The following is a 14,651-nucleotide window of genomic DNA, read 5'->3' as shown; positions in this document are numbered from 1 at the left end:
GGCATGAATGTTCCTTATGAGGTTCTGACCATGTGTTGCTACTTTGTTGCTGATTTACTGTTCAAGATGGCCACCAGGATATTTTATTAAATAACGGGACCAATATTAATCCAAATTTGGCCTCAATCATTATTATTTGGGTATCTGTTATGATTTTTATCTATCTTTACATGATTTCTAAAGCCAAAGTAGAGTCAGGTGAGCGACACAGGCTCTTGAGAGCCTCTAGTTTCAAAATAGGATAGTCTAGAAATAAGATTAAAGATGAAATACACAGAATCAAAGGTATTACATAAGTACACTGCTCACAGTAAACTAGTTTTCCATATTCATAAATGTTTTTTTAAAGATTATATGCTAAACTAAAAAAAAACAGAAGGTGATGATAGCTTTTATTATTGTTCATAGTCGAAGGCAAATGTTGTACCATGCAATGAATTTTGAGTTGCTTTTAGGGGAAAGTTTAAACAGAAGCTTGTTTGGAGTTTTTACTGGTGCTAATAGACTGCAGAAATTGTTTCAATCTGCAGAGTTCTTTTCAGCCTTTGGTTTTAGATAGAGTTTAATGGATAACTTGATTACAAGTTGCTTAATAGAATAGAAGTAATAAATTTCAGAAACAAGCCATAGTTTTAATGACTATGTAGTAAAGACCATCTTATAATTAATAAGACATATGTCAATTTCATTGAACCCTGGAGTTTTTGATTTTAAAGGATATTCATTTGCTTTAATGGTCCTAGATAATTCAAGAGAAAGTGTTTATAGCTAGTTACAAGTGAACATACATTTTCAAGTTATCTTTTCTTGTTTGATGGTTTAATTAGTCCTAAGAACCATAAACTAAAACAAGACATCCTAAAAGTACATTGTCTACTAATGAGTATAAATAGTTTATTCGGAAGTTTTTGGACTGGGCTCCATGATTTGCTCATCATTACAGAAATAGATCACAGATGATTGTTGATATAGACTGGGATGACTCCCTCATCCTCTGACGCTCATTTGGTGTAATCTCTTTCCAACATGCTCTGTAAAATACTTCAATGTATGCAGCTAATTTTTGCCGATGATTTGAAAGAGATTTCTTCCACATAACAAGCTGTTTGTTTTTCACCAAAAGTAAATAATAACATTATAATTGACAACTCCTGCACAAAAAGTTATATGTTTAGTTTTATTAAGCAGTCATTAACAACACATTTGATGTGGCTGCCAAAGTACCTTAATTAACAGCATTGATTGATTGGAAAGTGAAACTATTTCAAATCACATTTATACCTGTTGTAGATACCAATACTGCTGAAGCATACGTCAGTTGTTGGCAGTGTATTGACATTGTAATAGATAAAGAAGGAGAAAGTATCAATTTCTTATGTATTTTGTCTTTTTTTTTCTCCTATCAAAAATATTTCTACATTAGGATAACAGCATGTTATTACATTAACTATTGTTTGGCTTCACAGATTACTTTAGTAAAACTATCTTTAGACCATTTGATTACATTCTATTGTCACATATGAGTACTAGAACATGTGCATGGAATTAAAACTCATTCATTTTATATTCCAACCTTCCTCCAAGAAAACAAATTCAGTATTAGAGAGTTGGTGAAGTAGTTAAAAATACTAAATTCTGATAGATAATTAGAACTTTTTTAGTAATATTTCTAGGTATTCTTTAATCTTGTGGGTATTAAAGTTTGGTGCAACCACAGAATCTGTGAAAAGAAGTTAATATGACATGATCTACAAACTAGTTGAACATAGCCGGAATTGTCAGTAGACTTCTTTAAGAAGTTATTTCCCTTATATGACGTTTTTTACCCTTTATTTATTATTGGGCAAAAACTATAGAAGATGGAGAGAAACTGTAAAAACAGCTAAAATGATCAGAAGGACATAATCTACAAAAAGATCATCAAGGGGAGAATTTTTGTCAGTCCACTTTTAGGAGTTATTGCCCTTGAATGACAATTTTTACCACTTTTTTTTCACGGTTTGGGAAAATACTGTAGAAGATAGAGATCCACTGCATACTGAAAAAATTATCAGCAATAAAAGATTCTTAAACAAAAGAATTAAGTCCAGAGATTAATAACTATTCTACAATGTTTAGACTGGCCATTGATGAAGATGAACATTTATATTGGTGAGCCACACAGGCTCTTTAGAGCCTCCATCTTTAGTCATTTTGATTGAAGAACCAGGTTCAACTTTAAATAGGTAGCTGAAATAAGCTGACCCTTTAGTTCAAGTTTAAGTACAGCTGATATAGTGAGGAACCAGAGTTTTACTGCACCTTCCCTAGTATATAACAATACTCAATTTCTGTATAGTGAAGTCATGTTTAACACATTTTTATACGACCACAAAAAATTTGCGTTCGTATATTGCTATCACGTCGGCGGCGTCGTCGTAGTCCGAAGACATTTGGTTTCCGAACAATAACTTTAGTTTAAGTGTATGGATCTCTATGAAATTTAAGCAAAAGGTTCAATACTACAAAAGGAAGGTTGGGATTGTTTTGGGGGGTGATGGTCCCAACTGTTTAGGAATTAGGGGCCCAAAAGGGGCCCAAAACAAGCATTTTTCTAGTTTCAGGACAATAACTTGTGTATAAGTATTTTGATTGCTCTGAAATTGTACCACAAGGTTCAATACCACAAGTAGAAGGTTGGGATTCATTTTGGGGGTAATTGCCCAAACCGTTATTTTGGGGGGGTAACATTTTTTTCCTCAAGATTTAAAAAATTATCAATTTTCCCAAAAAAAAAATTGGGGGTCACAGTTTATTTTGCTAATTCTTTGTATATAGTCTGAAAACAGATTTACTATAAAGTGTTGCGCAACAGCACAGTGTATTGCACAACAGCAAGAATTCTTCAATTGAATATAAATTCAAATTATATAACCAATTTCAAGTTCTTCTACTACATTTATTCTGTGTCAGAAACCTATAATATGTCAAATATTTAATTACAATCCAAATTCAGACCTGTTTCAAGCTTGAATATTGTGTCCATTTTTGCCCCAACTGTTCAGGGTTGGACCTCTGTGGTCGTATCCAGCTGCGCTCAGTGAAGCAGTTTATTTAATATTGTGGAAGATATGAGTACAAACTGTTTACATTGTCTTTCTATAAGGGCATACGATACAGTAGCAAGGGCAGATAATAATGCATCCAAATGTAACATGTTTTTTTTCGCAACGTTGCTAATGATAAGCATACAAAACTCGGGAGAGTCAAAATTTAAAGAAAAAATCAACGAGAGATCTTTTCTGTATAGTATGCCCTTAACATCTAATACAAGGTTTCCTTTTTTAGGTGTGTATATATTTATTACTATAACCAGGCATATATACCTTTTGTTTTTAGCAATATATGGTATATGGTTCTATGATAAAGATGAATGTGCCAGGATTGGCCAGATGATTAATAGGTATATTTATATAGATTATCTTATGTATCCTGATATTAACCTTTTCTTAAAGTGGGTACATCAAATAATGTTTAATAAACAAGGTTGTCACTAGACATGCTAGAGGTTAGTTTAGCTTTATCTAGTTTTACTGTTTCTTCTGTATTAAAACACATCATGCATATAATTTTGTGGAATATTCAGTAAGTTAATGTTAATAATGAGAACAAGCAAGAAAATGTTAAGAAAATTATCAGCAACCAATTTGAACAATCATAGACTTGATTTTTCTGTTTGACTGACAGAAAACAACAAATTTCAGTGTACTTTTTGTGTCAGATAGATGAAAGGGGTCTTCTATATGTTCTAATTTTTAGTCCCCTACCGACGAAGTCAAAGGGGACTTTAGGTTTGCACTCCATACGACCGTCCGTCAGTCTGTCTGTCCATCTGTCCTTTTGTCCATCCGTCAGTCCGGCAAATCAGCTTTTTCACACTTTTTATGCCCCCGCCGTAGCTGAGGGGGCATTAATTTTTACCCTTGTCCCTCTGTACGTACGTACGTCCCAAAATTGGTTCCGTTCTCTAACTTTAGTTTGCCTCAACCAAATGCTATGAAACTTATACACAATGTTTATAACAACAAAACACAGATCAAGTTTGAATTTTGGTGGCGTCACTTTTACCGTTCTAGAGTTATGCCCCTTTACAAATGGAAAAATTGCTGAATTTATCGTTTCCATTCTCTAACTTTAGTTTGCCTCAACCAAATGTTATGAAACTTATACACAATGCTTATTACCACAAAACACAGATCAAATTTGAATTTTGGTGGCGTCACTTATACCGTTCTAGAGTTATGCCCCTTTACAAATGGAAAAATTGCTGAATTTATCGTTTCCGTTCTCTAACTTTAGTTTGCCACAACCAAATGTTATGAAACTTAGACACAATGCTTATTAACACAAAACACAGATCAAGTTTGAATTTTGGTGGTGTCACTTATACCATTATAGAGTTATGCCCCTTTACAAATGGAAAAATTGCTGAATTTTTCATTTCCGTTCTCTAACTTTAGTTTGCCACAACTAAATTTTATGGAACTTGTACACAATGCTTATTACCACAAAACACAGATCAAGTTTGAATTTTGGTGGCGTGACTTTTATAGTTCTAGAGTTATGCCCCTTTACAAATGGAAAAATTGCTGAATTTTTCGTTTCCGTTCTCTAATTTTAGTTTGCCTTAACCAAATGTTATGAAACTTATACACAGTGCTTATTACCACAAAACACAGATCAAGTTTGAATTTTGGTGGCGTCACTTTAGCCGTTCTAGAGTTATGCCCCTTTACAAATGAAAAAATTGCTGAATTTATCATTTCCATTCTCAAACTTTAGTTTGCCTCAACCAAATGTTATGAAACTTATACACAATGCTTATTACCACAAAACGCAGATCAAGTTTGAATTTTGGTGGCGTCACTATACCGTTCTAGAGTTATGCCCCTTTACAAATGGAAAAATTGCTGAATTTTTAGTTTCCGTTCTCTAACTTTAGTTTGCCACAACCAAATGTTATGAAACTTATACACAATGCTTATTACCACAAAACACAGATCAAGTATGAATTTTGGTGGTGTCACTTATACCGTTCTAGAGTTATGCCCCTTTACAAATGGAAAAAATGCTGAATTTTTCGTTTCCGTTCTCTAATTTTAGTTTGCCTTAACCAAATGTTATGAAAATTATACACAGTGCCTATTACCACAAAACACAGATCAAGTTTGAATTTTGGTGGCGTCACTTTAGCCGTTCTAGAGTTATGCCCCTTTAAAATGGAAAAATTGCAAAATTTTTATTTTCTTCTAAATATTAAGTAATTTTTAAATTGGAGTTATCTTCCCTTGTCCATGATTATAGTTGAATCAACTACAATCAATGCTTTATACAATGCAATGTTTAATTTTGACTTCCACTGATAAAACACAGATCAAGTTGAATTTGGGTAGTGTCACTTTAACCATTATTGAGTTATGCCCCTTTATAAATCGAAAGACTGCAAAATTTTTAGTTTCCATTCTGTTACTTAAGTTTGCCCCAACCAAACATTATGAAACCTATACACAATATTCATTACCACAAAACTAAGATCAAGTACAAATTTTTTGTTTCTGTTTTCTAACTTTAGTTTGCCTCAACCAAATGTTATGAAACTTATACACAATGCTTATTACTACATAATACAGATTGAGTACGAAATTTGGTGGCGACACTTATACCATTCTTGAGTTATGTCCCTTTATAAACACAAAAATTGCTGAATTTTTTGGTTCCCTTCTCTTACTTTAGTTTGTCTCAACCAAATGTTATAAAACTTATACACAACCGTTCTAGAGTTATGCGTGTTTACAAATAGAAAAATTGCTGAATTTATCGTTTCCATTCTCTAACTTTAGTTTGCCTCAACCAAATGTTATGAAACTTATACACAATGCTTATTACCACAAAACACAGTTCAAGTTTGAATTTTGGTGGCGTCACTATACCGTTCTAGAGTTATGCCCCTTTACAAATGGAAAAATTGCTGAATTTTTAGTTTCCGTTCTTTAACTTTAGTTTGCCACAACCAAATGTTATGAAACTTATACACAATGCTTATTACCACAAAACACAGATCAAGTTTGAATTTTGGTGGTGTCACTTATACCGTTCTAGAGTTATGCCCCTTTACAAATGGAAAAATTGCTGAATTTTTCGTTTCCGTTCTCTAACTTTAGTTTGCCACAACTAAATTTTATGAAACTTGTACACAATGCTTATTACCACAAAACACAGATCAAGTTTGATTTTTGGTGGCGTCACTTTTATAGTTCTAGAGTTATGCCCCTTTACAAATGGAAAAAATGCTGAATTTTTCGTTTCCGTTCTCTAATTTTAGTTTGCCTTAACCAAATGTTATGAAAATTATACACAGTGCCTATTACCACAAAACACAGATCAAGTTTGAATTTTGGTGGCGTCACTTTAGCCGTTCTAGAGTTATGCCCCTTTAAAATGGAAAAATTGCAAAATTTTTATTTTCTTCTAAATATTAAGTAATTTTTAAATTGGAGTTATCTTCCCTTGTCCATGATTATAGTTGAATCAACTACAATCAATGCTTTATACAATGCAATGTTTAATTTTGACTTCCACTGATAAAACACAGATCAAGTTGAATTTGGGTAGTGTCACTTTAACCATTATTGAGTTATGCCCCTTTATAAATCGAAAGACTGCAAAATTTTTAGTTTCCATTCTGTTACTTAAGTTTGCCCCAACCAAACATTATGAAACCTATACACAATATTCATTACCACAAAACTAAGATCAAGTACAAATTTTTTGTTTCTGTTTTCTAACTTTAGTTTGCCTCAACCAAATGTTATGAAACTTATACACAATGCTTATTACTACATAATACAGATTGAGTACGAAATTTGGTGGCGACACTTATACCATTCTTGAGTTATGTCCCTTTATAAACACAAAAATTGCTGAATTTTTTGGTTCCCTTCTCTTACTTTAGTTTGTCTCAACCAAATGTTATAAAACTTATACACAACCGTTCTAGAGTTATGCGTGTTTACAAATAGAAAAATTGCTGAATTTATCGTTTCCATTCTCTAACTTTAGTTTGCCTCAACCAAATGTTATGAAACTTATACACAATGCTTATTACCACAAAACACAGTTCAAGTTTGAATTTTGGTGGCGTCACTATACCGTTCTAGAGTTATGCCCCTTTACAAATGGAAAAATTGCTGAATTTTTAGTTTCCGTTCTTTAACTTTAGTTTGCCACAACCAAATGTTATGAAACTTATACACAATGCTTATTACCACAAAACACAGATCAAGTTTGAATTTTGGTGGTGTCACTTATACCGTTCTAGAGTTATGCCCCTTTACAAATGGAAAAATTGCTGAATTTTTCGTTTCCGTTCTCTAACTTTAGTTTGCCACAACTAAATTTTATGAAACTTGTACACAATGCTTATTACCACAAAACACAGATCAAGTTTGATTTTTGGTGGCGTCACTTTTATAGTTCTAGAGTTATGCCCCTTTACAAATGGAAAAATTGCTGAATTTTTCGTTTCCGTTCTCTAATTTTAGTTTGCCTTAACCAAATGTTATGAAAATTATACACAGTGCTTATTACCACAAAACACAGATCAAGTTTGAATTTTGGTGGCATCACTTTAGCCGTTCTAGAGTTATGCCCCTTTAAAATGGAAAAATTGCAAAATTTTTATTTTCTTCTAAATATTAAGTAATTTTTAAATTGGAGTTATCTTCCCTTGTCCATGATTATAGTTGAATCAACTACAATCAATGCTTTATACAATGCAATGTTTAATTTTGACTTCCACTGATAAAACACAGATCAAGTTGAATTTGGGTAGTGTCACTTTAACCATTATTGAGTTATGCCCCTTTATAAATCGAAAGACTGCAAAATTTTTAGTTTCCATTCTGTTACTTAAGTTTGCCCCAACCAAACATTATGAAACCTATACACAATATTCATTACCACAAAACTAAGATCAAGTACAAATTTTTTGTTTCTGTTTTCTAACTTTAGTTTGCCTCAACCAAATGTTATGAAACTTATACACAATGCTTATTACTACATAATACAGATTGAGTACGAAATTTGGTGGCGACACTTATACCATTCTTGAGTTATGTCCCTTTATAAACACAAAAATTGCTGAATTTTTTGGTTCCCTTCTCTTACTTTAGTTTGTCTCAACCAAATGTTATAAAACTTATACACAACCGTTCTAGAGTTATGCGTGTTTACAAATAGAAAAATTGCTGAATTTTTAGTTTCTGTTTTCTACTTAAGTTAGCCTCAACCAAATGTAATGAGACTTACACACAATGCTTATTACCACAAAACTCAGATCAAGTTCAAATTTGGGTAGCGTCACTTTTACCGTTCTTGAGTTATGTCCCTTTATAACTATATGATATGCAAGCGGGGGCATCATCTGTGTCCACATGTGGACACTATCCACATTTATTTTCTTCGTTCTTGAAGATATTGATTTGATATTTGGTATATAGTTTTATCATGACAAGTTATAGATCAAGTTCGAATTTTGTTCTGGTCTGATGATTTAGTCCAGAGTTATGGACCATAACTAATGTTAGAGTACTACGTTAAACCATATTTCTGTACAAAGGGAGATAACTCATTTTTTAAAAGACATTCTTTGTTAAATTGTTTGTTATTTAGTATAAACTTATTTTCTGAATGCTAAATTATATATAAAAAAATTATGAAGAGAAATCCTTTAATTAGATAATAATCTATTTTTATTAATGTATATATTTCAATACATTACATTGTGTAGATAAAAGTTGTTGACATTTTATAGATAAGTTACAAATCTATATTAGTTTGTGACAAATGAAAGAAAAAATATTTGGAACTATTAATTATATTTGATTATAATTTGAAAATAGATATACACTGTATTACATCATATCTAATTTTAGAGAACTATTAATCATATCCATACCTGCCAACCTCTGAAACCTTCAAAGAGGGAGATCTCCCTCTCAGCTATGACAGCTGAGGGGGAGATTTTGTGCGAACGACATTTTCAAGTGAAATATATGATGTGTTTATTTATTCATCTACGAAACACATATAAGAGTTAAGAAATATACTTTGTTTCTTTAAATATGGTTATATCCTACAGAAGGTGTGTTTTTTTTCCTATTTCATCATCTTTGACATTTGAATCCCATCCAGAAAATTTTCACCCCAGATACCTCTGTTATAAGAAAACAATCATGTTGTTACAGGTGCATTTTGTGTGTGCACATATTTATTTCACTAAATTTGGTTCAATACATTTCTTATAAATTCAAATATAAACATTGAATAGAAGTATAGATCTTTTAAGTGATTTTTAAAATATAATTTTTTTTTTTGTCTTAAGGCATACAAAATCTTTTAATTGCCATCCTTTTATGATTCTTTGTTTAATTTGTATTTAGTTTATATTGTTTTATCAATTCACATTATTTTAAGAAGGGAAACTTAAAACAGGATTAAACAGGGGAAGTAACCCGAAATTTATTTGAAGTGTTTTGCTTGAAGCAAAAGTCGTTAATGATCGTTAATTAGTACTATGTTTGACACCCAAGCTGTGAAGTGAAGCCATTTAATTTCACATGGTCTGTGATTTACAGGTAAAAACAACCCTCATCAGTGAGACAAAAACGTAATTAATGTTGACTTGTCATTCAAGGTTAAAATATCCCAAAGCGGGAGATTCTATACTCCCGCGCGGGAGGATACCGGCAAGCAGGAGATTTCCCGAATTTCGCCATTTGAGCGGGAGGGTTGGCAGGTATGATCATATCTAATGTTTTTTTTCACTCATATAATCAGTTTTCCACACGGTTTTTAGTCATGCTTGAAGATGTTGACATGATATTTACTTTTTGTTTACACCATGACAAGTTATAGAACAAGTTAGCAGTTTGTTCCAGTAAAATGAATTTTTACCCGAAGGGGACTATGTATTGCCATGCAATACTCTTAGAATGCTTGTAATTATAAGGATATAGGATATCACCATGCTTTTATACATATCATCTAAAAATAGGGGGGGGGGGGGGGGACTAAAAGCCAATTAATTTTATTTGAGATGTTTTTTGTCTAGGATGAATTGTCATCTTTCTTAATAACATGGACATTTGTTCCTTTTTTTCTTAGCTTCTGTGGATTTAAATTCAGAGTTTGACCCTAGACATTAAATCTTTCTCTTTAACTTCCTCCTGTTAATGAGGAGCATATCAAAGACATTAAATCTCCCTCTTTAACTTCCTCCTGCTAATGAGGAGCATATCAAAGATATTGCAGACTTCTTTGATATTAACATGTGCAACTCTATAGATATTTCCATTAAAAATAGATTACTGATGTTAAAGAGGGTAATAAAATTTTAAAGAAAATATGCAATTGTATTTACTCAGTCTAAATATTTTTAAGAGATTATATCAACAAGTTTTAATAACATTAAGAAAACTGGAATGTTATTCTATATAATCCACACGATAAAATCTCTATCAAATGAATGGATTCTTTTTTTAGTACATATAATCTTCTATTTCTTATTATTTTGAATTTGAACATTTCTTCAATCAAAAGTGATGTTGACAAAGGACATATATATATAAATATAACCGAGTCTAAATTGAAAACAAAGTTCAAACCCATGATTGTGTTTGATAAAAACCACAATTTTTATACGTGTGCATGCAAAACAAATTTCTAGGTAAAGGGGTCTAAATACAGCACAAACAACATTTTCCAAAAGACCAAAAAAGTGACAAAGTATATTTTAACAAAACGCATTTGACTAGCAGGTCGAACAATGAATGTTCTTAAACCCTGCTGACTGCCATTGGCGATTGCCAAATAAAATGATCACCAGATGTAGCAAAATGAATCTTAAATATTAATTTAATATCAAACAGAAAACAATAAACTTGTGAAAAAGATGGTATACCGTAAATAAAAGGTGCAAAAATTAGTACACCATATCCAGATTTCGACAATTAATGTCTTTTCAGTGATGTTGGGAATCGAAACCGTATTTGGAAGGCCATATAATTTACCTCAATTTAGGATAGACTCTTGAATTTTGAAGAGTCAAAATAGGATGAACGGAACATATAAACCCGAAGGCAAATATAATACAAGCCCAAACGAAAAAATATAAACAATTCTAAATTGAAAACAACGTTCAAACCTATGATTGCGTTGGATAAAAACCGCAGTTTTTATACGACCGCAAAAAATTTTTGTGGTCGTATATTGGTATGATGTTGGCGTCATCGTCGTCGTCGTCCGAAGACACATTAGTTTTCGCACTCTAACTTTAGTTTAAGTGAATGGATCTCAATGAAATTTTACCATAAGGTTCAATACCACAAAAGGAAGGTTGGGATTGATTTTGGGGGTTATGGTACCAATAATTGAGGAAAAAGGGGCCAAAAATAAGCATTTTTGTAACTTCCAGACATAACTTGTGTGTAAGTGTATGGATCTCTCTGACATTGTACCACAAGGTTCCATATCACAAAGGGAAGGCTTGGATTGATTTTGGGGGTAATTGCCTCCAAATTTTAGGAATTAGGGGCCAAAAAGGGGCAAAAAACAAGCATTTTTCTAGTTTCATGACAATAACTTGTGTGTAAGTGTATGGATCTTTATGAAATTGTACTACAAGGTTTCATATTACAAAGGGAAAGCTGGAATTGAGTTTGGGGGTAATTGCCCAAAACATTTAGGAATAAGGGGCCAAAAATAAGCATTTTTCTAGTTTCCAGACAATAACTTGTGTTCAAGTGTATGGATCTCTCTGAAATTGTACTGCAAGGTACCATACCACAAAGGGAAGGCTGGGATTGAGTTTGGGGGTGATGAATCATAAGGGGGTTCAAAAAATTGGGGGGGGTGGGGGATTTTTTTTTCCTTTTTTTTTCTTTAAAATTTACCATTTTAAATTGGTTATTTCTGATTAGTATATAAAAGCAAATAATAATGATATGGTTTGAATAGGTAAATTAAAAATTTTTAAGTTCTTAGACCACTTTCATTTTGTGTCAGAAACCTATGCTGTGTCAAATATTTAATTACAATCCAAATTCAGTGTTGTATCAAGCTTGAATGTTGTGTCCATACTTCCCCCAACTGTTCAGGGTTCGACCTCTGCGGTCGTATCAAGCTGCGCCCCAGCAGAGCATTTTATTATATGTGTGCATGCAAAACAAATATATATATAAAATTGAGAATGGAAATGGGGAATGTGTCAAAGAGACAATAACCCGACCATAGAACAGACAACAGCAGAAGGTCTTCAATGCAGCGAGAAATTCCCCAACCTTCAGCTGGCCCCTAAACAAATATATATATAGAGATGTTGATGGATTAGCTTTTAATGTCCAGTAGTAAATATTACATATAAGGACATGAACATTTTAATGTGATGAATATGAACCCTACTTTGTACTAGACCAACACAGCTCAAATTTCTGATAATAAGGTAACAATCCACAGGAAGACAGGTCACACTAACCAGACATATTATTCTGACTGCCAGCTGACCAGTCTTTGTTTTAATGCTCAGTACAGAAGCAGCAAAAAACAATTTTTCAAATTTAATGTTGACCCAGCAGAGGAATAAACCCACAACCTCCTGCACTTCAGGCAAGCAGACTACCACGCTTTTATCTAAATAATATCCCAGAAAAAAACTAAATAAAAAAGAAAACTGGTAATTAAAATATGTAAATTTTCAGTACAATTATAGAACTAAACTGGAAAGGTCAAGTTAACCTTAGTCCACCCTTAATGAATTGTTTGTTTGATGTTGCCTACCCATGACTCGACGATTGGGTAGGTAGGGATTTTTATGCCCCGCCGTAACGGAGGGGGCATTAAGTTTTACCCTTGTCCGTCTGTCCGTACATCCCAAAGTTGGTGTCCGTTCTCTAACTTTAGTTTGCCTCAACCAAATGTTATGAAACTTATACTTAATGTTTATTACCACAAACACAGATCAAGTTTGAATTTTGGTGGCGTCACTTTAACTGTTCTAGATTTATGCCCCTTTACAAATGGAAAAATTGCTGAATTTTTCGTTTCCGTTCTCTAACTTAAGTTTGCCTTAACCAAATGTTATGAAACTTATCCACAATACTTATTACCACAAAACTCAGTTCAAGTATAAATTTGGGTAGCGTCACTTTTACCGTTCTTCAGTTATGTCTCTTTATAACTTTATATGATATGCAAGCGGGGGCATCATCTGTGTCCCATGGACACATTCCCCATTTATTTTTTATTTTTTTTGCCAACAACATATGTTATATGTTTTAGACAAGAAACAATGTTAGAGCAGCAAAAAATCTTTAAAAAAAATAATTTTGAAGGATTTGTATTCTAACATTATTAGGGTAGGCAACATCAAACAATTTAAATTTTGTTTTCTGCCTTAGCTGAATTTGGTTCTTCTTTCTAGATCCCTTTTGGTCTCTGTTAGCTCCCAACATTTCTACATATCCCTGGCTTTCAAATATTTGGGTTTGACCATTCCTGGTCAATCTAGAAAAACTTTTCAAACACTCAAAATATATTAGTTGTTATTTTCATTTACCTCCCCTTTATAAAGCAAATTTATGAATTTTCAACTCATCTGGACAAAAGGGTCATCGCTTAAAGTCTGTCATCTATCATTTCCCATTTTCTATTAACCTTTACAAAAATCCTTACCTCTGAATCTACTTGACCAATTGGTACCAAACTTGGCCACAATCATCCTTTTGGTATTTAGTTTAAATGTTTAAGGGCAGACGATACAGTTTTGATCCCACAGTGAATTTTTTACTTAGATTTGCATAAAAGCTATTTTTAACCTAGACAATTTAAATATGTAATAAAAAATATACCTCCATGTGCTACTTTTAGAGATTAATTACACCTTATGTAAGAATCCTGGGTTTTGATTGGTTGATAGCCAGTGTATTTTTCACCAAATTACTTTTATCAAATGAATATCGTTCATTTTTAAACAGCGCCGGGGTATATGCAAAAAGGATATGCCTTTTTTACCCTCTCTGCCGTGGTATTTGCCAAAAAATACTCTATCCGACTGGACGCTTGTAATGTCACAATCATCAATGCGTTTTATGTCACGATCATCAATGCGTTTTGTACGTTAACATTTGGTGTAATTAAACAGATATAGCATGTTCTTGAGGGGTATTTGCGAAAAATACCAGTCTTGAGAATGAATTTCCATCGCCTTACGGCTCGCGGTTTTAACATTCTCTCGACTGGTATTTTTCGCAAATACCCTCCTTAACATGATATATCTGTTCAAAATATGACCAAAATTTTAGACATTTACCCCAAATTTCAGTTTCTCTGACATTTCTATCCTTTGGACAAACATACATAACTTTTTTGTTTCAAAAGATACACTTGTGCAGATTTCTGTAAAAACATCTGGAATATCTTCTTTACGTAAGTTATATATTTGTGTAACAATTCGTAGGAAAAAATTCATTTTTATACGACCGCAAAAAAATTTTGCGGTCGTATATTGGTATGACGTTGGCGTCGTCTTAGTCCGAAGACACATTGGTTTTCGCACT

At 32.7% G+C, this 14,651-nt stretch overlaps 1 protein-coding gene and 1 long non-coding RNA gene across 2 annotated transcripts in view; one reads left to right on the top strand and one right to left on the bottom strand.

Moving 5' to 3' along the window:
- Positions 1 to 14,651, top strand: part of LOC127726930 (mRNA-decapping enzyme 1B-like) — a 98,148-nt gene that overhangs the window by 51,832 nt on the left and 31,665 nt on the right. The window contains exon 4 of the mRNA XM_052234318.1: positions 3,379 to 3,442. Coding sequence (XP_052090278.1) covers positions 3,379 to 3,442 — 64 coding nt within the window. The remainder of the gene's footprint in view (positions 1 to 3,378; positions 3,443 to 14,651) is intronic.
- LOC127726945 (uncharacterized) overlaps positions 1 to 14,651 on the bottom strand; it is a 60,861-nt gene that overhangs the window by 44,970 nt on the left and 1,240 nt on the right. The window lies entirely within an intron of this gene.

Source organism: Mytilus californianus, unplaced genomic scaffold (assembly GCF_021869535.1).
Source record: "Mytilus californianus isolate M0D057914Y unplaced genomic scaffold, xbMytCali1.0.p SCAF_19, whole genome shotgun sequence".
Lineage (NCBI taxonomy): Eukaryota > Metazoa > Mollusca > Bivalvia > Mytilida > Mytilidae > Mytilus > Mytilus californianus.
This window is presented reverse-complemented; position numbering and strand designations above follow the sequence as displayed.